This window comes from Solenopsis invicta, chromosome 11 (genome assembly GCF_016802725.1).
Source record: "Solenopsis invicta isolate M01_SB chromosome 11, UNIL_Sinv_3.0, whole genome shotgun sequence".
In the NCBI taxonomy this organism is placed as follows: Eukaryota; Metazoa; Arthropoda; class Insecta; order Hymenoptera; family Formicidae; genus Solenopsis; species Solenopsis invicta.
Window position 1 is genome coordinate 6,074,189 of NC_052674.1, and position 23,208 is coordinate 6,097,396.

Genomic DNA, 23,208 nt, shown 5'->3' on the forward strand with positions numbered 1-23,208 from the left:
AAAATGCTGGTGGTATATAAACCTATGTATTCACAAATTTATGAACTTATAAATTTATCGATTTATACACCGAGATTTCGATCTGTAAATCTATAAACCCAAATTTATTTAATTTTGTAGAAGTTATATTTCTTTTTAAAAAATATTCTAAGGGTTTGTAGAATACATAATTAACAGTCAAGATTTAGATCAAAACTATTATTTAAATACAAGTTATTGGGTAAGTATAAAATCGCAGAAGCTTTCCATAATATGCATTAACTATATTTTATAAATTTAAACAGTATACTACTCTCTTTAACTCGTGCGTATAAATTAGAAGAATCGAAACAATTTTTATTTCTTCTTTAAGTAATAATACGTACTGTCATTTTATAAATAATAAATGTCTTGTTTGTAGATTGGTCATTTAACGATATCAAGATTCAGGTACAATCGATTGCAGAATTTAAAATTTTCATTCGAACAAAGTTGGATCCAGGAGCAATCAGGTTGGACCAGTTTAACGACTTCGAGGGTAAACGCTATATTTAGAGGCAGAAAACGATTGTGTAACTTGTAATACGGTTAAATTAAATGTCTTACATCTCTGACCGTTGATAACATTCGGTCAGGTCGACTACGATGCAAACTTTGACAATTTGATCGCGAAGAGAGCGTATCGAACATCTGTCACAAGATCATCGAGGTGATCGTCATGGTAAGCCAATTATCACAGTTGAAATAACGCCGAGGAGAGATCTTGCTGTCTAATTTTGTTTCTTCTCATTATACTGCGTCAGGCACTTCTTGAAATGCTTTGCACAGAAGGGGTACAATGTTGGTTGATCGCACGTCCTGCAAGCCGCCGCGAGATGAGAGCAGCATCTTAAGCTTTCACGGCAACAAGAGGCCCACAAGTCAGGTCCGGCAGCGGCGCAATCGTAACAGAAACAGTCTCCTGCAATTGACATCGAGATGCAGTTTAATACCTACAATTTGATACTAACGATTTCCTGTGAATCGCACTTCCTCGATTTCACTCGCGTCGATATATCTTTTATCTTCGACCATTTCAACTTGCGATAAGCAGCTTCCGTGTTTCAACGAGGATATTGAACAAATGGTAAATATCGATTTATATTCGTGTTGCAGCGTTTTCTGATAAAATATGGTGGCAAAGAAATACGTTCCGGATTGTCGTTCTTTAAATATTTGTGATAAAATTAAAATTTTCAAAAAATTCTTTTGAAGAACCTTTCGTTGAGAATTTACAAATTCTGTTTGTATAAGAAATTTTTTATTAATGGATACTGAAAAATTTGATAAAACTCTCTTGATTGCAAGAAAATGCATTCTAAACTGTTTTATTTTTTTTAATGTTCATGATAAAATAAATTTTTATTCAAAATTAATTTTTTGTTAATTTCTTTTTTTTAGAGAACCTTTTGAGAATAATTCTCGCAAAAAATTTAATAAAGATTTAATATGACGTTAATATAATTTAATATATGTTTTATTGAAACTTATAAAGTAGTAATAATATTTTAATAAAGATTTCTGTTTTATTAAAACTTTCTAAAGATTTAATTTAGATCTAATATAAAGAATCAAATTAAGTTGTACATACATAGTACTTCATTAAATGTCTCCTATAGATTAAATCAAACATCCATTGTAGGTATTAAATTATAATTAAGATTCTTAATTATATTAAATATCTTTAGATGGAATTTTTTGTCTATCCATTTAAAACATTAATTTTTTTTCACAGGAATTTATAAATCTCATTTGTAAGGTATTTAACAATATTTGAAGTAGATTATTAACTCATTTGATTTTATATTTTAGAAGCAGCTTATGTTAATTTTATGTGCATTTTCTTACAATTTTTAGCCCGTTATTTAGATTCAAAACCTGTTTTGCAATCAGTTGTGCAGTTAAAAAAGACGTATGAATGATTTGCCTCCCGATGTTCTCGCTGTATTACTTTCTCTTATCTGTTGTATATTTCGCATCGTCTTACACATGTCGTTCAGCGCAAACTTCTAATGCAAAAACGAATCATATTGTACGGATTATTGTAAGGATTCACATGAAATAACATGAAGAAAATTATACGAATTAAATATTTTCCGAGTGAGATATCGTACGCATACCTTTTTTACTCGAAGTTGTGCAATAATTAAAACACACTCATTCACGGCAGTGACATTTGCAAGACGTTGTTTCTTAATAACACAATTACTATAAATTAAAAATAAAATTAATTTATCGACTGAAATTATTCGAAAAATAACGCGTTTTGCATCGTTTTAAAGTTAAAGAAATACGTTACGCGACATCAGATGCGAATTTGATTACACCCAATATAATTTGTAGAATATTTGATAAATACAATGAAAGAAGAGTTTGGTAATAATAATTAAAACTAAACGGTAGTTACTAAGCTTTGATGAAATAATGTTTGATTAATACAACTATAAATATTTAATAATATTTAGTAATCGGCTCAATTTTTACTTTTCTAGAGTAACATTTTATTCTACGAAATTTAGAGAGTATAATCACGAAATATTACTAAATATTTTATTATATTAATCAAACATTTAATTGAAATTATTTCACTAAAGCTTGATTATTATTACCAGACATTTTTTCAGATATGTAGTATAATCTGTTTAGAGTATTTTAAAATATTTTGATAGACATATGTTTTCGCTCATACTTGATCCTTGAGAATCACCGTCATACATATTTCGCGTGCACGCGCGCTGTAATGTACGCATTACTCGAAAGCGCTTGCATGTAACGTGTGTCACCTAGTTATAGTAATTAGACTTTCTCAAGCACTGATGACAAAACGCAGCGAGTGTTACATGTTTCGCGTTTCTGGCTGGCAAATATTTGTGTCGCTCTAACATCTCATTTCAAACAACGCCTTGAAACGCCTATCACCGACGTCACGTCGCTCGAAATCTCGCCGAGCACGTAATCACCGTCGTGAGCTAAATTTTTCTCATTTCAACTCATTACGTGGAGAAAGGTGCGATGCGCAATGCAGGTCTAAAATGTGGCGTTCTCCTTTCTGCAATGTCAAGTGATAACATCATCCCGGAGATAGTTCGAGATCAATTCAAATCCGGATACATAAATTCAAATTCTGAGATGCACGAATTTTAATCTCGTCGCGTAACTCGAATTTGCCTGGTCCACCTTCCGTGATCAGATAATGCTTTCTAATGTTTTGCGATAATGCCCCCAGGTATTTCACTCCGGGATGCGAGGCGAGGCATTAACGCCGCGCTGCGTCGGCGAACATAGTCATCTGGGAGCGGCTATTGTCAAGGTCAGAATCTCTATTGTCAAAGAGCGAATAGCGATGTTTTTTTCTCTTTTTTTTTTTGTAATTGTGAGGAAGCTCGCTAACGATATCGTACGCGGTTCGTAATGCGGTCAGATCCCGGCAGCGGCAGCTGCGAAAATTTACCTCGAGGACAGTCAACCGATCGCCGTGCCTCCGCCCTTCGACACTCCAGACCCTCCTCACCCATCGGGCAGCTCGTGAACGATGCCTCGATAGTATTTTCACCCAGTATCGCGTCAATCTGAAAAAAAAAAGAAAATATTTCGTCATCATATCATCGCTACCTGAGCGTGGAATTCCATTCGTTGTAAATGCTCGCCGCTGTTACGAAACTCTCATTTCGATGGCAAATGTTAGTCGTCAATTAACTCGCAAACGTCCGTCGGACGGATTTTTTATTAAATTCTTTATCGCGCTGCGCTTCCAATGTTAGAAAGTCGAGAAAGTATGTTTTTAATCATTCGCAGCTCGAAAACAATTCTCTCGACATTACCGCGAAAGATTTACAATTAATTAACTCTAAAACTTAAAAACTTTTAGAGTAAATCTAAAATTCGATATCAGAAAGCGGATTTAAGATTGACGAAAAAAATTTGTGATTCAAATTTGCTCTTGTTTAAGGAAAGCTACCAGGTGCGTGTTCGCGCACCTACGTAAGAGGGCTCAATTCGTGAGGAACGCTTGTTATTACGGGCGATACGTAATAGGACGCATCGGTGATTATTTCTCCTCCGTATGCCACGCGCGTTCATTTATCATGTGACGAGTTGCATCACGAGCCAGAGACGATTTGTTTGGAATTATAAATTCGACTTGCGAAAGGGATCGTCCCGCAAAAAAAAACCGGACGGCAGTTTCACTTCGGCACCGAGGCACCAAGAGTTTTCCATTTTCGGCTGTCGTGTGACACAGATGCACTTTCATGACTCTGTCTCATAAAATTCCAAAGGAGTCGAGCTTTGCTGAAAGTGTCAGTGTTTCACTTTGCTGTTTTACTGTGTTGATTGATTTAAATTTGGTCGGAAAATTAGGGAACTTAAACGAGAATTTGCGCAGGACGATCTCTGATTAATGAATGATAAAACTAAATAATTATAATTATCGAACAAAAATATCTAATAACAATAATCAAATGATTAAAATGTAAATGTAAATAATAATAAAAAGTTTGAAATTTCAGAGACTGTTTGACGGCAAAGTTGCCAGATTGAGGGTTCCCTCCAAAGGGTTTTGTTATTACAGAGGATATTTTAGAAGAATAAAAAGTTCATGGGAATTTTTAGGGAGAGATAATAAAAATTTCTAAATATCCCATAATAACAATTAATAAAATCTGAATTTGGGGTAAAAATCCTTTGGCAACTTTGTTGGACATCCCCCCTGCTTACTCGCTTAAACGCGCCCGGTTTGGAGAACATCTTCACCAATTTCGCCAGCGCGTTGTCCGCCTGGACCTGCTCCGTTACGTTTGTGGCACAGTGGGTTTCGCGCGGCGGAAGAAACACCAACAAACCGAAGAGAAACGCGAGTACGCACCGGTCGGAGGACATCGCGTGAGATAAAAAAATAAAGAAATAAAAAAATAGAGATCGGCGAGCTCGCGCGTGCGATCCCGCGCGATTCGAAACAAACGACTGATGATCAGCTGGTCGGAGACTCGGTGTTTGTCGAGTACCTGGTGGGGATATCCCACATCGACGTGGAAAAGCATCGCCTCGCATACGCGGAATTTGCTCTGTGAAAACAAGAACGTTCTTTATAACCGATCTAAGTTATGTAGGCGAGCTGCAAATGCCGTATTTTATATTCTTTATTATTATGCAGTTAATCCCGTATTCTGTGTTCTTGATTCTTATGCAGTTATTGTGCAATTTCCTCTACATCTTTTACCGATAATTACATGAGGCTTTCAGCATGACTTCATGCGAAGAAAAATATGTAAAACGATTTTCTTTACAAGTCAAAAGATTTGACGGCTGATTCATTACGTTCTATTTACCTTTCATCGAAGATCTAATTTATTTAAAAATCTGATGCATTAACAAATACTATTATTTGACAAAAATATTTATATTATAGTAATTATAACAAATAATATTCATATTTGTATGATAGCTAGATATGATGAAATATTCATCTCTTGCGTATAGAACAGATGGACAAGTGGAAACAGAGGAACTCAAACTTCTGATAGTCTCAAGAGAATAACTTCGATCAAACTTCGATTAATTTAATTGGTGAAGTTATCAACGCAGTTATGTATTAATAATTATTGAGTGTGCACACAGAACTAGTGACAAAATATATATTAATTTTTTTCAACATTTGATCAGTCAATCATTAAATTCAGTGAAATCAATAGCTATTACATCATGAAGTTTCCTGGTAAATTTTCTTTCCAATTTTTTCAATATTTAACGATTAGTTATTATTAATTAATTATTAATAAGAGTGATAAATTTTCTACGTAATAAAAGTATTCACTGCCAGACAATATTTAAATTATACTCGTTTAACAATAGCAGTATTATGACATAAAATACACTTATTTAATTTTAATTTTATAGAAGTACATATTTAGTAAGAATTCTATTATTTAATTAGTTTAATCAAAATTTATTCCCTTTTTCCTTTTTTTTTGAAGTATAAAAATAAGAGCCACTAATAGTATTTTGTTTTAAAAAAATCTTAAGATTAATCGAAAATGTACTTTTTGCTTTTTGTTTTTACTTTTTGCCAAGACTGAGTAAGTTATAATATATTTTTGTAATTAAATTTAAGTTATACATGAACAAGAAACTTTAACTCAGTTAAAAGTTACATTAAGATTAAATTAAGTTAAATTGAAAGTTAATTTTGTGCGAAAAGTATTATATCAAGTTAGAAAATTGTAATTCTTTAAACTTAAATTACTCAAAACAATTTATAATCATAATTGTATAATATTTTATCTTCAACAAATTATTTATAAGATAAAATTAAGTCATTTAAACTTAAGTATAAGTTATTAATTTTTTTAAGTAATTTCGACCTTGCTTTTGTCCATCATCTTTTTGCTTTTTTGTGCACTGTTTTATCGAAATTCGCAAGATAAAAATTAACGAATTTCGAAAGAAACACGTAATAAGCAATACGATAATTGATAAAATTGTGAAGAAACAAATAGGTAATGAAAAGAGCAAGACATAAGATTTAAGTAAGAGCACATTATAGATTAATCTTTAAAGGCAAGAGTGGCATATAATATATATGTATATAAATGAAGGATTACAAAATTTTTTTATTCATTTATATCTTACAAATATATGAATATCGCAAGTGATAAGACACATATGATTTGAACACCTGAATCGTCGAGCCGATTCAGATCATCTAGATTATCTAGATACTAGCAGATGTTAGACGCTTCCATGCTTCGAAAAGAGATGCTCTAATTAGATACTTTTAGATGGGATACGGAGCACGCTCCGTGCGCATGCTACACGCTTCTTTTTATTTGTGCGGATGTACGCATGCGCTCGCGTACGCACGATCCCCTCCACAACTTATGGTTTTACGGCGAACAGCGCTAGTGCGTCGCAGCGTCCTCGTTCTGACATATTCTGGCATCATTGGCTGACGGAGGCGGTAGAGTGGAGTTCATCTGGCTTCGTGTGGTGAAATGTGAAAATGGCGTCTTCTCAGGACGCTTGGTATCTCTCGTTGCTCGGTCTCGCCGAGAATTTCCGCACGTCGAGCCCGCCCAACATCAAGTCGTGCATCCAGTGTCTGCAGGCGGTTTTCCATTTCAAGCCACCGCCGCGCGTCGAGGCGCGCACCCACCTTCAGCTAGGCAACATCTTGCTTACGCACACGAAAAACATCGATTTGGCGCGATACCACCTAGATCAAGCGGTAAGTCCTTTATCTCGTCGTTTCCACTTCGTCTACCGCGTCGAGATCGAGTCGCTCCTCTCTCTCTCTCCCGCTCCGTTTCTTGTCCCCGCGCAATTTGCGCGTTTTCGCATGCCTGTCAGTCCTAACCTCTTCACGCGCGATGACAACAAATTTGTGAAAGCTAACCCCCTCCTTCCCCTCCTTCCCCTCCTCCCAAAAAAGATAACAGTCAAACATTCGTGTCAATTCATAAAGTGTCGTTAACAGAACTATTATTCAAAGCCTTTGTAATGATTCCTATTTAGTGGCGTCTGAGTCAGAATATAAATACGTTCGACGACGTGAAGTTCGAGGCGGCCAGCGTCGTCGCGGAGCTGTACGAACAGCAACAGCAGCCGAACTTGAGTAAACCGATTTTGAGGAAGGCGATAGAACTATCTCAGCACAATGTTTACTGGCACTGCAGGCTCATCTTTCAACTTGCGGTAAGCTTAGCAAGTTTAATTTCTATTCGTGTCAAAGAGACAATTTATGACTATGACTTATGGATTGCAGCAAATTCACGCTTCGGAGAAGGACTTTGTCGCGGCGAGCAGTTTGCTCGCAGTGGGCGTTGACTATTCTCACATAAGTAACGCCTGTTACACCAAAGTTCTCTTTCTCCTAAGTCGGTGTATGTTGCTGCTAATTGACAAGAAGTTCACTGAAGTTCATCCCCTTCTAAATTCAGCGAACCATCATATAGAGAATTGGCAAGGCAACTCATATCAAAAGGATTATTTGAAGGTGTATTTTCTAGTTCTTCAAGTGTGTCACTATCTTATGGCAGGCCAGGTAAGAATAATTACAAGTGTCATTATTTATAAAAAAAAATTGTGTTTGTACTGTTACATATCATCTTTTTGTATTATTGAAACAGGTGAAAAGTGTGAAACCTTGTTTGAAACAATTGCAACAAAGTATACAAACTATAATGTCGCCTAGCTGGCCAGCTGATGATGTGGTCACAGGCTCCAATATCGGAGACATGTTTATATGGATGCCAAAGGACCATCTGTATGTCTTGGTCTATTTAGTAACCGTCATGCATTCTATGCAAGCTGGATACATGGATAAGGCACAGAAATATACTGATAAAGCGCTTAGTCAAATTGAAAAACTGAAAAGTAAGTATGCACATTACCTTTCGATTAATTAAAATAGTTTATTGTTCTCGAAAACAAATTCTTTTTAATTATATAATAAATTTAATTATTGTTTTTTTTTATAGTTATTGATAATAAACCTATCTTGTCTGTATTTCAATTAATGCTCTTGGAGCATATAATCATGTGCCGGCTTGTAATGGGAAACAAAAGCGTAGCTCTTACAGAAATTTCTCAAGCTTGCCAACTCTGCAGGCGACAGCCTAGGTTACTTCAAGGCCATAGACCACAATTACATGTATTACTAGGTTTATATGCAATGTCTATGAATTGTATGGAAGCTGCAGAGGCTCAGTTCACTGCTGCACTCAGAGTAAGAAAATGGAATGGTTTCGTCATAAATTGTGATAAATAATTTCAGATTTTTTTTTTATACATGTTTAGACATACATCTAATCTATATTAGTTTACATAACTTGTGTAAATACTTTTTTTTATTTTTCTTATTTTTGCTGAATTTTGCATGGTAGTATAATTAAGTATATGAATTATTTATAGCAATAGCAGAGATTATAAAAGATTATTTTACCTTTTTTTCTTAGATGTCACAAGAGAGGGAACTATGGACATTTGCGAATTTGAACCTAGCGATAGTATATCTTAGATCAAAGAAGGAGGCTGAGCTGGGAATATTACTAGAAAGGATAAATCCAGAATCTCTACCATCACATTCTCATTCTTTGAGGGCAGCTGCATATTATGTACAAGGACTCCAAGCTTTCTTTGGTGCTAGATACAATGAAGCAAAGTATGTAAGATTTTAAAAAATATTTATTTTCATATTCTAATGTATGAAACTTGTAAGTGTAATTTCCCAAAAAATAAAGAAATGAAAGCTAGGACAATCTGGTTTCCAGTTAATGGTGTTAAAAAATCTTAAGGTGTATTTGAATACATTGTAAATATGTAAATATGATTTTTAGGCGATATCTTAGAGAGACCTTAAAAATGGCAAATTCAGAAGACTTGAACAGGCTTACTTCCTGTAGTCTTGTACTTTTGGGACACATATTTCTCTCGTTGGGAAATAGTAGAGAATCAATGAATATGGTCACACCTGCGATGCAATTAGCTTCTAAAATACCTGATGTACATGTACAATTGTGGGCTACTGCCATTTTAAAAGGTATGTGCAAATACATTAAAAAGTAAGTAATAATGTTTTTTTAACAGATAAGCACTGTATAATTCAAAAATATAAATATTACAGATTTATATAGAATGTGTAATGAACCTCCTCGCGAAACCGAAGCGTATCAAATGCATTGCACGTTCTCTCAAACCCTCTTGAAGGACCATTTTCAAAGTACTCAAATGAGTGAGCACTCACTCATTCATTGGATAGATGGCCCGGTGCCTGCATTGCCCACTAATCCACCACCTTCTACGTCGCAAGCAATACTCTAATGGTATAAAAGATATTTATACATAGATACATAGGTGTAGCTACTTAAATTGTCCAGAACTCTCTAAAATTATATATATGTGTTAGTACAAATATTTATGTTTGTACTAATTATTTATTGAGTTGTAAAATGAAGTTGGGTTCAATCTTATTCAGTCTCTGATATTAAAAGAATCATGATGTTTCAGAAAATCGGATTTAATTGCGAACACGATGGAAATATAGAAGGATTAATGGATATTTGATATAATCCAGACTTTTTTAATACGAGAGATCTGCGAGAGTATATGGCAACTATAGTTATAGCAGAGCTTGATAGCAATTTAATGCTGTAATATTGTTTAAATCATCGAAATTGTACACGGCAGGGACTGACTATATGTAGACTATTGATGTTTTGTTTATTTCAGTGTATTGTATTAAAGTGTTTTTTATATCGACTCAAGAAGATATAATTGCTTCTTGTAATACAGAGCAGACGTGTTTTTCTTTAAAAATGTATGAACCGTTCTGCTGCACAATGCGTTTAGACAAGATTTGTACTGCACATATAGGGGGATAGATGAAAATACGGAATAAACATTTTTATTTTTTTTTAAAGAAGCTTGTCGATTCTACACTTCTGATTGGTGCAAATCTTTTATTTTATTCCGTTATCTTTAACACATACTGGAATAAATAAACATTAATATTTTGCAATTTTTATATTGCAATTTTATTATACAGTCTCTACAATTACAATATTATACAGAAATCTTGTTTGGAAAAACACAATTAACCTTTAAAGCGTTATTGTGGGGAGATGGGGAACAAGTATCAAAATTTAGGTATTACATTTTGTATATACTGGATTATATAAGAACAATATAATAAGAAAGATGAAATATGAAATCTAAGTAATTAACTCAGCAAGATTTGACAAATTCTCCATGTGTCCAGTATTAGTGGAATAATTTTACTGATTTATTTTTTATCGTTGCCTTTTCTTTTTTTTAATGACCAAAGTAAACATTAATAATTTGGCTGTGGCACAACAGAACATGTTCATTAAGCAGTATAAAAAAATGATGGGTATTGAATTTTGCAAGTCGGTTGAAAAAAAAGCAAATTCTTTACCTATTATACATATGTACAAGATGTTTCGGTATATATACATGTATTTTTATTAAGATGATATATGTATGTATTGTATGAGTATATAATAAAAATGTAATTGTTATATATTAGTATTAGTTACAGTAATAAATAAACAAAGAAAGGGGCCTTAGAACGTGGTAACTTAAACAGCAAAGAACTTGTGTAAAATTCTTTACTTCATTTAAATTATTCTGAATATATTTTGTACAAAAGTACAGACAAACATTAAAATAGAGAATATAATAAAGCATAGGTTTGTACAAATATTTGTTTCCTTAATATAAAAAACGACAATCTTCTAATATGTATTTGTTTCCTTAACATATAAAAGATGGTTTATTGTAATAATTTTTTTGTATATATATATATATATATATACACACACACACACACATACACTTTTTTTTTAAGATGATCCTAAATATCGATCGCATTACAAAATAAATTAATTTTCGAATTTGACGGACCACAAGATCCTTTTGTAGAATAAAAGTACGTACCAAAAAAACTTGGATAGAATAGATTTTACGAGAAAATTAAAAGAAAGAAAAAAAGAAACCTGAGAATGGCCATGCTCACGATTTAGATTTTAGCTGATATGATTTTTTGAGACGATTTTCTATCTATAACGTAGACACACTACGATCAACTACGATGTCAATGCACAGGTTAGATCTCGGAAAGCACATCACCCGCGACTGTTGGCATACCTGGCGAAAAGAGCGCGTACATGAGCTTCAAATTTTTCCTATCCTAATGGGTTTCACGTAATTCATTGAGTTGTCTTGTCGCAATTCATGCGAGCACAAGCGGGACGAGGCGTGAATACTGAAATGTTGGAGTAGATAAACAGTAGATACAAGTATAAATTTACTCACCGTTTGCCGCTGGTCGCTCCGTTTACCGTCCAGCTTCGTTTCGGCCGCAGCTCTCGAACGTTTGAGTCCGTCCAAGATCTTCCTCACATTGATCGATTCCTCAAGACTTAGCACGAACACGCGATCTTTCGTTTTCGATACTTTCGGTATTCAGGCCCGAAAACTCGAGATACGAGGCCACGGAGAAGATTCGAAATGCGATTGAACGCGACATGACTTCGCATCATGCATCGTATCCGACACGACGGACGTCCGACATTTAGTGACAACATACATACTAGCCGTTTGCTACAACTTCACTGTCGACACTCCACGATATTCTCGAAACACTCACTCGCGTCAAAAACTCGTACGGGACGACGAGGATGCGAGTTGAAATCAGTTGAAATGCGCCACAACCTTCCGCCGTCCTTCCAGAAGTTCCAGACCAACCGACTGCTGCTACTGCGTAGCGGCGCCAGCGGCGGTAGTGGCGTAGAGCGGCGCGCAGGCGCGGCCACGCGCTAGTCACGCCGCTACGCAGTGGGCAGTGGCAGCAGTCGGTCGGCTAGGCAGGATGGCAGAAGGTCGTGGCGCGTCGCGGCGCAATTCAACTCGCAACCTCGTCGTTCCGTACGAGTTTTTGACGCGAGTGAGTGTTTCGAGAACACCGTGGAGTGTTGACAGTATGTATGTTGCCACTAAACGTCGGACGTTCGTCGTGTCGGATACGATGCATGGTGCGAAGTCGTGTCGCGTTCGATCGTGTTTCGCATCTCCTTCGTGGCTTCGTATCTCGGGTTTTTGACGGGCATGAATACCGGAAGTGTCGAAAACGAAGGGTCGCGCGTTCGTGCCGAGTGTGAATCAAGATGAATCGTCGTGAGGAGGATCTTGGACAGACTTTAACGTTCGAGAGCTGCGGCCGAAACGGAGCTGGACGATGGACGGAGCGACCAGCGGCGAATGGTGAGTCAATTTGTATTCGTATCTACTGTTTATTCGCCCTTACAATTCGATATTTGCGTTTTATCCTTATTGTGTTTGCGTAAATTATCGTTGATACAGTGCGATGAATCAATCGGTCGCGCGAAAGCGGTTAGGATAGGAAAAATTTAAAGTTTGTGTTGCGCACTTGGCGCTCTTTTCGCCAGGTGTGCCAACAGTCGCGGGTGCTTTCCGACGTCTAACCTGTACCAGAGAGGAATCTGAGAGCGGCCACGGCGGCCTTTTTCCTATAACGCTTCGAAACTCCCGTACACTAGTGACGTACATCTATTCTGGTCAGAATGGGAACATGAGCGTGAAGCTGGCAGCCAGACCTAGCAGCCAGCCAGGGACGAATAGGGTGCCGGGGCCCCGTAAATAAAAAGTGATTAGAATTACAAAAAAACAATTGTTAGCCAATGTTACGCTCAAAGTAATAACAGATACGCCATTATTTTAAAGACAAATCATTGTATTAGTAATAAAATAAAATAAACTAATTACTTAACAGTTAGATATGATAACAGTAAATACCAAAGACAAACGCATACCCGTAGAGAGTCAAAAAATATCACAGATACATCTCTCAATGAGCATAAAACGACGGAGTAGCGACCGAAGCGATGACGGCCCTTATTGTTTATTTAAAAAATTAATTAACAATTTCACTCAAGTAGCAGCCAAGGCGTACGCATATCCGTAGAGAGTTGAAAAAAATCACAGACACATCTCTCAATGAGCATAAAACGACGGAGTAGCGACCGAAGCGATGACGGCCCTTATTGTTTATTTAAAAAATTAATTAACAATTTCACTCAAGTAGCAGCCAAGACGTACGCATATCCGTAGAGAGTTGAAAAAAATCACAGACACATCTCTCAATGAGCATAAAACGACGGAGTAGCGACCGAAGCGATGACGGCCCTTATTGTTTTTGGTAGGCTTGCTCGAGATTTTCCGATACCCATTCAACGCTCGTAAGTCTTGCATACGTCGTGACCGATATTTTGCCACTATAATGACACGAATAATCTTTAGCGGAAAAACGGTGAAAGATAGTCCAACTTTGGTCAAATTTTTGACAAGAATAGATGTCAGAAGTGAATCCTTTTTCAAGTTCTTTTTAATTTTGCAGAAATTCAGTCGACTATCACTAACGCTAAAATTGCCATCATTCCCACTATTGTTATCATTTCTATCATTGCCATTTCCATTGCCGTCGTAATAGTGACAATACGATTGCCCGATCATCATCGCCATCATCGCCATCATCGTCATCATCGCCATCATCGCCATCATCATCGCCATCATCGCCATCATCATCTCCATCATCGTCATCATCATCGCTATCATCGCCATCATCATCAATATCATCGCCATCATCGCCATCATCGCCATCATTATTGCCATCACCGCCATCATCATCGAGATCATCGCCATCATCGCCATCATCGCCATCATCGCCATCATCGTCATCATCATTGCTATCATCGCCATCATCATCGAGATCATCGCCATCATCGCCATCATCGCCATCATTGCCATCATCGCCATAATCGCCATCATCTCCATCATCGCCATCATCACCATCATCGCCATCATCGCCATCTGTCGTTATTGTGAGATACAATTGATGTGCAGGGAACCGTGCAAAAATCAGGGAATCTTGAATTGGACCAATTGAGATAGAAATGCAACTTGAACTTTTATTAAAATTATATTCAATGTACACTCAATGGGCTAGCGCCTGCAACAAGAATACAAGTAATTCATTTCTTGCAAACTATACTAAAAATATTGCAACTTAGTAAATAAAAGAATATTACCTGCTATGCACTTGCACGTATAAAATTTTGATTTATCGCGCTTACGATTAGACAAAGAAGAAGAAGAACGATCGTACACACAGAGAGATAGAACGCATAGAGATACAACAGTACGCTAGATAGTCTCACGAACTAACAAAGAACTACTTATCATCGCCATCTACAAACACTTAAACCCAACACTCCTCCTTAAGTAGTTTCTTTCTTAAGTACAGGAAGGGACCTTTACTCAAAGGTTTTGTAAAGATATCAGCAATTTGTTCTTTGGACTTAATATATACAGGACTTACAGTATTGTTTATATGTTCATTTATAAATTTACGTTTAATTTCTATATGCTTTTTACCTTTAGTAACCTTCCCTTCTTCTGTATTTTCTAACATGTGAATAGATGCCTTATTATCTATATATATATTAGTAGGTTTCGATTCATTTTGCAGTTTTAACTCTTCTATAACTCGTCGTATCCAACAAACTTCTTGTATGCCCAATGTTACAGCACGATATTCTGCTTCAGCCGACGATATTGCAGTTATCTTCTGCTTCTGAGTTAACCACATGATAGGACCGCCGTTGTCGACTAGCAATCCACTTGTAGAGCACATATCAGCACCTCCTGAACCCCCGTAGTTTGAGTCTGTATACACACGTAACTCCGTGTTTCCGTTGAAGAAAATGCCATAATTATCCGTTCCTCGTAGGTATCTGAATATGCGTTCAATTATTTTCCAATGACTGACCCTTGGCTTATTGATTTGACGATTTACATAGTTGACCGCGTAGCTTATGTCTGGTCGAGATATGGTACTGAGATATAACAGACATCCCACTGCTTCACGAAAAGATTTGTTAGACACTTGATCATTTGTTACTTCGTTTGTCATCATTCCTGGTTCCATTGGAGTACTGGCTTCATTTGCTTCATTAAAGCCAAACTTTTCTAAAATTTTGTCAGTGTATCCTGGTTGGTTGACAAATATGCCATACTGTAGGAAATTTATTTCCATACCGACATATTTCAATTTTCCATATTTTGGATTTTTGGACGTGACTTCAAAATTTGCAGATAGATTAATCAAGAGTTGATCCAAATCCTGGTGATTTTTATTTACGATGAGTCCGTCGTCAACAAACAATGCTATTATTACAGTTCTCTTTGCGTTGTAGAACAAACAAGGATCATCATCCGTCGCTTCAAAATTTAATGTTTTCAAGTAACTTGTAAATTTTACATTCCAAGATTTAGGTGCTTGTTTCAGACCGTATAAACTCTTCAATAACTTGCAAACTCTTCCAGATCCGTCATGATAACCTTGAGGTTGTGACATATATATGTCCTCAGTAAGATCTCCATTCAAGAATGCAGTTTTAATGTCAAAAGTCCTTACATGTTTGTATTCTTTTACTGCAAACCTCAATAGTAATCTGATGCTGGCATGTCGAACCACTGGCGAGAAGGTTTCAAAATAATCAGTGCCTTGCTGTTGATCATATCCACGTGTGACCAGGCGAGCTTTCATTTTTCCATCATCCTTAATTCGAAATACCCAACGATTACTTAGTGCTTTGCGACCTTCTAGCAGTTCAGTCAGTGGCATGTATGTGTTTTGTCCAATGAGTGCATTTCATCGTCCATTGCATGTTTCCACTTTGGATTGTTTAAAGCATCCTCGACCGATATCTCTTCCACGTCTCCGATTAATGCCATTAGATTTGAAGCACATGGATCATACCTGTTGGGTGGCTTCAGAAGTTTTCTGTCTCGTAGTCCTCGCTGTAGTACATCTTGAGATTGAATTTCACCTTCATCGAAAATTTGTGATTCTTCGTCCACTTCATCAATGCTGGCAAAGCTTTCTTTATCGCTTGACTCTGTATCATGATTCTCCTCCTGTCGATTGACATGCTCCTCTTTTTCAGAATTTTTGATGTGTTTTTCTTCTTTCAGGCCTTTTGGTTTTCTATTAAGAAAGATTTCCGTCGAGTTTAGGTTGTGATTCAATTTTTCATCAAAAATAACATCGCAAGATATTTCTATTTTTCTTTTATCTGAAACATATATACGATAACCTGTTTCTTCAAGATCATAACCGACAAAGATGCCTTTCTGACTTTTCTTATCCAACTTCTTACGATCCTTATTTGGTATGAGTATGTAGCATTTACAAACAAATCTTCAACAAAGCTTCATAGACTTGATACTCACATGACGTCCAAACCAAAGTTCAGCTGGACTTTTACCTTTGACCGAGCTGGTACCTGTACGATTTATGGTAAACACAGAATAATTCATAGCTTCAGCCCAAAGTTGCTTGCTAAGATTTCCAGTATGTAGTTCGGCACGAGCAGCTTCCACTATAGTTCTCATTTCTCTTTCAATATGTCCATTCTGTTCTGGAGTGTACTTTGCAAAACGTTCATGAAATATTCCAAATTCTTCAAGTATCTTTCGACTTTCAGTATTTTTAATTTCTTTTCCATTATCTGACTTTAGAGTTTTAACCTGTCGACCAAATTGAATGTTAACCAACTTTAGAAAAATATTGAGCTTTTCAATTGCTTCTGACTTATTTTTCAAAAAATATATGGTTCGATAATGGCTATAGTCGTCCTTAAACAAGAGAAAGTATTTGGCTCCTCCTAATGAAAATTCGTTCATTTCTCCTAAATCTACGTGTATGACATCCAGACATTCTGTAGCTGTATTCGGATTCGTTTTGTGTGTAGTGCGACATTGCTTGCCGTAAGCACATCCTTCACATACGTAACCATTCCAGTCGTCGATATATTTTATGTCGTTTCTTTTCAGTATGTCTCTGACATAAGTGACATTTTGGTGTGCAAGTCGTTTGTGCCAATCTTTTATTTATATAGCTGTCAAACATTGATCTTTATTGTTCCTTACTCTCATTCGAAATAATCCTTTCGTTCTGTCTGCTATTAGTACTGGATTGTTATTTTCAAGGATAATTGACTGACTTGCATTTGCTTGTTGAGTGTATCCTTTATCCAATGCAGTTGTTAACGAGAAAAGGTTGAATGTTTACTCTGGTACATACAAGACTTGCTGAAGTAATATGGGATACCATTCCTTACCATTACAAGCTGTCATGTGTACATCGCCCATGTTATATGATTTTAGTTTCGTTGAATCGCCTAACATTATCGTTGCAGAATTTTCTATCGTTGTGAGATTTGACATCCAACTTAGATTTCCAGTCATGTGATGTGTTGCTCCACTATCTTGATACCATGATTTATGATCATCTGATATTTGTTCTATTTCCGTTGCGGACAAGGCAATTAATATGAAAGCTTTTACATCTTCCTTTTGCAATTTAGGACACTCTTTTACAAAATGGCCAACTTCCTGACAATTATTACATTTGTAGTTTCTTTTACAATAATCCAAATACTCTTGACACGGCTTTCCATGACACTGACTTTTCTGATGTCCAACATTGCCACATTTAAAACATTTATTGTTGTAATTGCTTGATGACTGATTCTGATTTCCTTTCCATTGTGATAAATTTTTCTTGTGATGCGTTTTATTATAGAGCTTGTTATTTTTGCCTTTAGAAATTAATGCACTTTCTACTGAATTGCTGTCTCTCAATTTTATACGTTGTTCTTCTTGTTGAAGTCACTCCATTAATTTGAAATTGTTTTATCAGTTGATACTGTCGAATCCCAGGCAGAATGGAAGTGACTAAACCTTTCTGGTAGACTATTCAAAATTCGAGAGATAATCCAATCATCTTCTATTTTTTCACCAATAGCATCCAGCTCTTGTGCTAATCCATCTATGGCAAGACAGTTGTCGACTGCAGTTTTATTATCATCGCATTTATAAGCGAAGAATTGCATGCGTAGTCCATCTTTGGTCGATTGAGACCTTTTACCATACAGCGTTTCCAGACGTTCGAGCATTTCCGAAGCAGTTTTGTATACACATATTTTCAATGCTATACTTTCATCAACGTTTATGCCAATGATCGTTTGTGCTTCCAAGTCCTTCCTACATTATTCATCATACGAAGCATCGTTTTCAGAAGGCTTGACTGTAACACCTGTGGCTATATTATAGAGTGCTTTCGTTCTTAATATAAAATTTACTTTGAAGCGCCATGATGTGTAATTACTTAGACCTGTATTATGACCTGTACTTTTCGACTAGCTTGTCCAAGTTCAATTTTGCTTCAACCATGATTAGCTTTCAATACTAATACTTGTTTTATTCTTGTCTATATAACCTCACCTCACTTTACTGACTCTTACTTGCTTTACTCGGTGTTTTTTTGGAGGTTACGTTACAATTTCCGCTATTTTTGCAGCTGGGCCCATAACCTGTCGTTATTGTGAAATACAATTGATGTGCAGGGAACCGTGCAAAAATCAGAGAATCTTGAATCGGACCAATTGAGATAGAAATGCAACTTGAACTTTTATTAAAATTATAATCAATGTACACTCAATCAGCTAGCGCCAGCAACAAGAATACAAGTAATTAATTTCTCGCAAACTAAACTAAAAATATTGCAACTTAGTAATTAAAAGAATATTACATGATATGCACTTGCACGTATAAAATTTTGATTTATCACGCTTACGATTAGACAAAGAAGATGAAGAACGACCGTACACACAGTGCATAGAGATACAACAGTACGCTAGATAGTCTCACGAACTAACAAAGAATTACTTATCATTGCCATCTACAAACACTTAAACCCAACAGATCCATTATGATAAAAGTTAGAACTCTTCGGAGGGCTATCAGAACAGAGATATTAGAGAAATTCGCAAAAATAGTTTTATTAAAAAATTTCGTAATTTGACTGATATAACTCTTTCGTTTATCACTTTAGCGATTTGATCCATTATGATAAAAGTTAGAACTCTTATGGGGCTATCAGAACTCGCGAAATAAAAGCAAAATTCGCAAAAAAATTTTACTAAAAAATTTCGAATTTTGGTGAATATAACTCTTTCGTTTTTGACTTTAGCGATTCGATCCATTATGATAAAAGTTAGAACTATTCTGGGGGCTATCAGAACACAGAGATATTGCAGAAAGTCGCAAAAAAAATTTTACTCAAAGATTTGGAACTTTGACTGATATAACACTTTCGTTTTTCACTTTAGCGATTTGATTCATTATGATAGAAGTTAGAACTCTTCTGGGGGCTATCAGAATACAGAGATATTGGAGAAATTGGCAAAAAAAAGTTTACTCAAATATTTCGAATTTTGACTGATATAACTCTTATGTTTTTCACTTTAGCAATTTGATCCACTATCATAAAAGCTAGAACTTTTCTGGTGGCTATCAAAACACAGAAATATTGGAGAAATTGGTAAAAAAAATTTTACTCAAATATTTCGAACTTTGACTGATATAACTCTAACGTTTCTCACTTTAGCGAATCGATCCATTATGATAAAAGTTAGAACTATTCTGGGGGCTATCAGAACACAGAGATATTGGAGAAAGTCGCAAAAAAAATTTTACTTAAAAATTTAGAACTTTGACTGATATAACTCTTTCGTTTTTTACTTTAGCGAATCGAGCCATTATCATAAAAGTAAGAAATCTTCTGGTGGCTATCATAACACAGAAATATTGGATAAATACGCTAAAAAAATTTTACTCAAAAATTTGGAACTTTAACTGATATAACTCTTTCGTTTTCCACTTTAGCGATTCGATCAGTCATGATAAAAGTTAGAACTCTTTTGGGGCTATCAGAACACAGCGATATTAGAAAAAATCGCAAAAAAAATTTTACTAAAAAATTTCGACCTTTGACTGATATAAGTCTTTAGTTTTTCACTTTAGCGATTCGATCGATCATGATAACAGTTAGAACTCTTCTGAGGGCTATCAGAACACAGAGATATTGGAGAAAGTAGCAAAAAAAATTTTACTCAAAAATTTGGAACTTTGATATAACACAATCGTTTTTCACTTTAGCGATTCGATCCATTATGATAATAGTTAGAACTATTCAGGGGGATATCAGAACACAGAGATATTGGAGAAAGTCGCAAAAAATATTTTACTCAAAAATTTGGAACTTTGACTGATATAACTCTTTCGTTTTTCACTTTAGCGATTCGATCCATTATGATAAAAGTTAGAACTCTTCTGGGGGCTATCAGAACACAGAGATATTGGAGAAATTGGCAAAAAAAATTTTACTCAAAGATTTGGAACTTTGACTGATATAACTCTTTCGTTTTTCACTATAGCGACACGATTCATTATGATAGAAGTTATAAATCTTCTGGGGGTTATCAGAACACAGAGATAATGGAGAAATTGGCAAAAAAGGTTTTAATCATAAATTTCGAACTTTCACGGATATAAGTCTTTCGATTTTCACTTTAGCGATTCGATCCATTATGATAAAAGTTAGAACTCTTCTTGGGGGTATCAGAACAGAGATATTGGAGAAAGTCGCAAAAAAAGTTTTACTCAAATATTTGGGATTTTGACTGATATAACACTTTAGATTTTCACTTTAGCGATTCGATCAATCTTGATAAAAGTTAGAACTCTTCTGGGGGCTATCAGAACGAAGAGATATTGGAGAAATTGGCAAAAAAAATTTTACTCAAATATTTGGAACTTTGACTGATATAACTCTTTCGTTTTTCACTACAGCGACTCGATTAATTATGATAGAAGTTAGAACTCTACTGGGGGCTATCAGAACACAGAGATATTGGAGAAAGTAGCAAAAAAAATTTTACTCAAAAATTTCGAACTTTGACGGATATAAGTCTTTCGATTTTCACTTTAGCGATTCGATCCATTATGATAAAAGACTGAGCTCTTCTGGGGGCTAACAGAACACAGAGATATTGGAGAAAGTAGCAAAAAAAATTTTACTCAAAAATTTTGAACTTTGTCGGATATAAGTCTTTCGATTTTCACTTTAGCTATTCGATCCATTATGATAAAAGACAGAACTCTTCTGGGGGCTAACAGAACACAGAGATATTGGAGAAAATCGCAAAAAAAATTTTACTCAAATATTTGGGACTTTGACTGATATAACTCATTCGTTTTTCACTTTAGCGATTCGATCCATTATGATAAAAGTTAGAACTATTCAAGGGGATATCAGTACACAGAGATATTGGAGAAATTGGCAAAAAACGTTTACTCAGAAATTTCGAACTCCGACTGATATAAGTCTTTCGGTTTTCACTTTAGCGATTCGATCGAACATGATAAAAGTTAGAATTCTTCTAGGGGCTATCAGAAGACAGAAATATTGGAGAAATTCGCAAAAAAAAATTTTACTCTAAAATTTCGAACTTTGACGGATATAAGTCTTTCGATTTTCATTTTAGCGATTCGATCCATTATGATGAAAGTTAGAACTCTTCTGAGGGCTATCAGAACACAGAGATATTGGAGAAATTCGCAAAAAAAATTTAATCAAAAATTTTAAACTTTGACTGATATAAGTCTTTCGTTTTTCACTATAGCAATTCGATCGATCATGATAAAAGTTAGAACTCTTCTGAGGGCTATCAGAACACAGAGATATTGGAGAAAATCGCAAAAAAGAATTTACTAAAAAATTTCGAACTTTGACTGATATAAGGTGTGGCGAACCAAAATCCGCCACCAACATACGCGCGCGCGCGAGCGCGCAGGCAAGCCGCGGGCGCCAGCGTGGGCGTGAGCGCCGGCGCTAGTTCAGGCGCCGCCGCTAGGCGGCCGCTTTCTCGGGAGTCAAATGCATCCACCGAGCGCATATACTACGCGACCGCAACCCGTCAAGCACGCATCCTCCGATCGAGGCTGAGCTCCCTTCTGGGCCCTTCGATCTCGAGAATCGTCACCCGAGGTGCGCTCCTTTCCGGGCCCTCACTCTTGGTGTACCCAGAGGTGCGCTCCTTTACGGGCCCTCTCCCTTGGTATAACCCGAGGTGCGCTCCTGCACGGGCCCTCTCTCTTGGTGTAACACGAGGTGCGCTCCCTCCAGGGCCCTCAGTCTTTTGGTCGAAGAGCTTCGTGGCACGCCAAACTGCCTCGTCGACGTCTTCGACAGGACCGTCCCGGTCCTTACCCGCACCCGGACTCTCCGGGGTGCATCTGTCCTGACGGGTGCCAGGGTGCGCCCGTATTCGACCAAGGCGTAGCGTTCTTCCCCTGGAAGCTAAGGGGAATAGAGCTACCATGTCACGACGACCCTCGCCGCCGGTGCACCGTAACGAGGAGTCAAGGGTCTCAAACGCCGCCACCCGCTGCGACCACGTCCAGCGGTGTCCAGACGTCCCCTACGCCTGCCACGAGCACTCCGCCGAGGCCCAGAAGCGTCGTCGTCGTACCGGTTGCTCCATCGCCGCGTTCTCCGCGTCCTACCACGCCAGAACGATCTCTCCCCGCAGAAAAGCGGGAGAAAAGAAAACGAAAGGAGGATAAACTCATTCGAAATTTATTCGGCAACTGACCGACTTTTTTAGGCGCCTCCGGGCGCCGCCTAGCCACTACCAAAGAGAAAGATCACACTAGCACAATATACATTTTTAACAAAGAGCTACTCTA

General features: G+C 36.6%; 2 protein-coding genes across 2 annotated transcripts; one reads left to right on the plus strand and one right to left on the minus strand.

Moving 5' to 3' along the window:
• Positions 1 to 7: 7 nt before the first annotated feature.
• LOC105200098 lies at positions 8 to 5,113 on the minus strand. Its single transcript, XM_011167473.3, has 3 exons — positions 4,735 to 5,113; positions 3,470 to 3,587; positions 8 to 940 (listed from the first exon to the last, which is right to left on the minus strand). Exons 1-3 carry the CDS (start codon positions 5,065 to 5,067, stop codon positions 750 to 752), a joined length of 642 nt encoding a protein of 213 aa, XP_011165775.2. The 5' UTR covers positions 5,068 to 5,113; the 3' UTR covers positions 8 to 749.
• Positions 5,114 to 7,015: 1,902 nt separating this feature from the next.
• On the plus strand, positions 7,016 to 11,271 carry LOC105200097 (MAU2 chromatid cohesion factor homolog). The gene is made up of 9 exons (XM_011167472.3): positions 7,016 to 7,240; positions 7,528 to 7,707; positions 7,778 to 8,056; positions 8,142 to 8,388; positions 8,493 to 8,740; positions 8,970 to 9,175; positions 9,351 to 9,553; positions 9,638 to 9,836; positions 10,021 to 11,271. Exons 1-8 carry the CDS (start codon positions 7,016 to 7,018, stop codon positions 9,832 to 9,834), a joined length of 1,785 nt encoding a protein of 594 aa, XP_011165774.1. The 3' UTR covers positions 9,835 to 9,836; positions 10,021 to 11,271.
• The last annotated feature ends 11,937 nt before the right edge of the window (positions 11,272 to 23,208 follow it).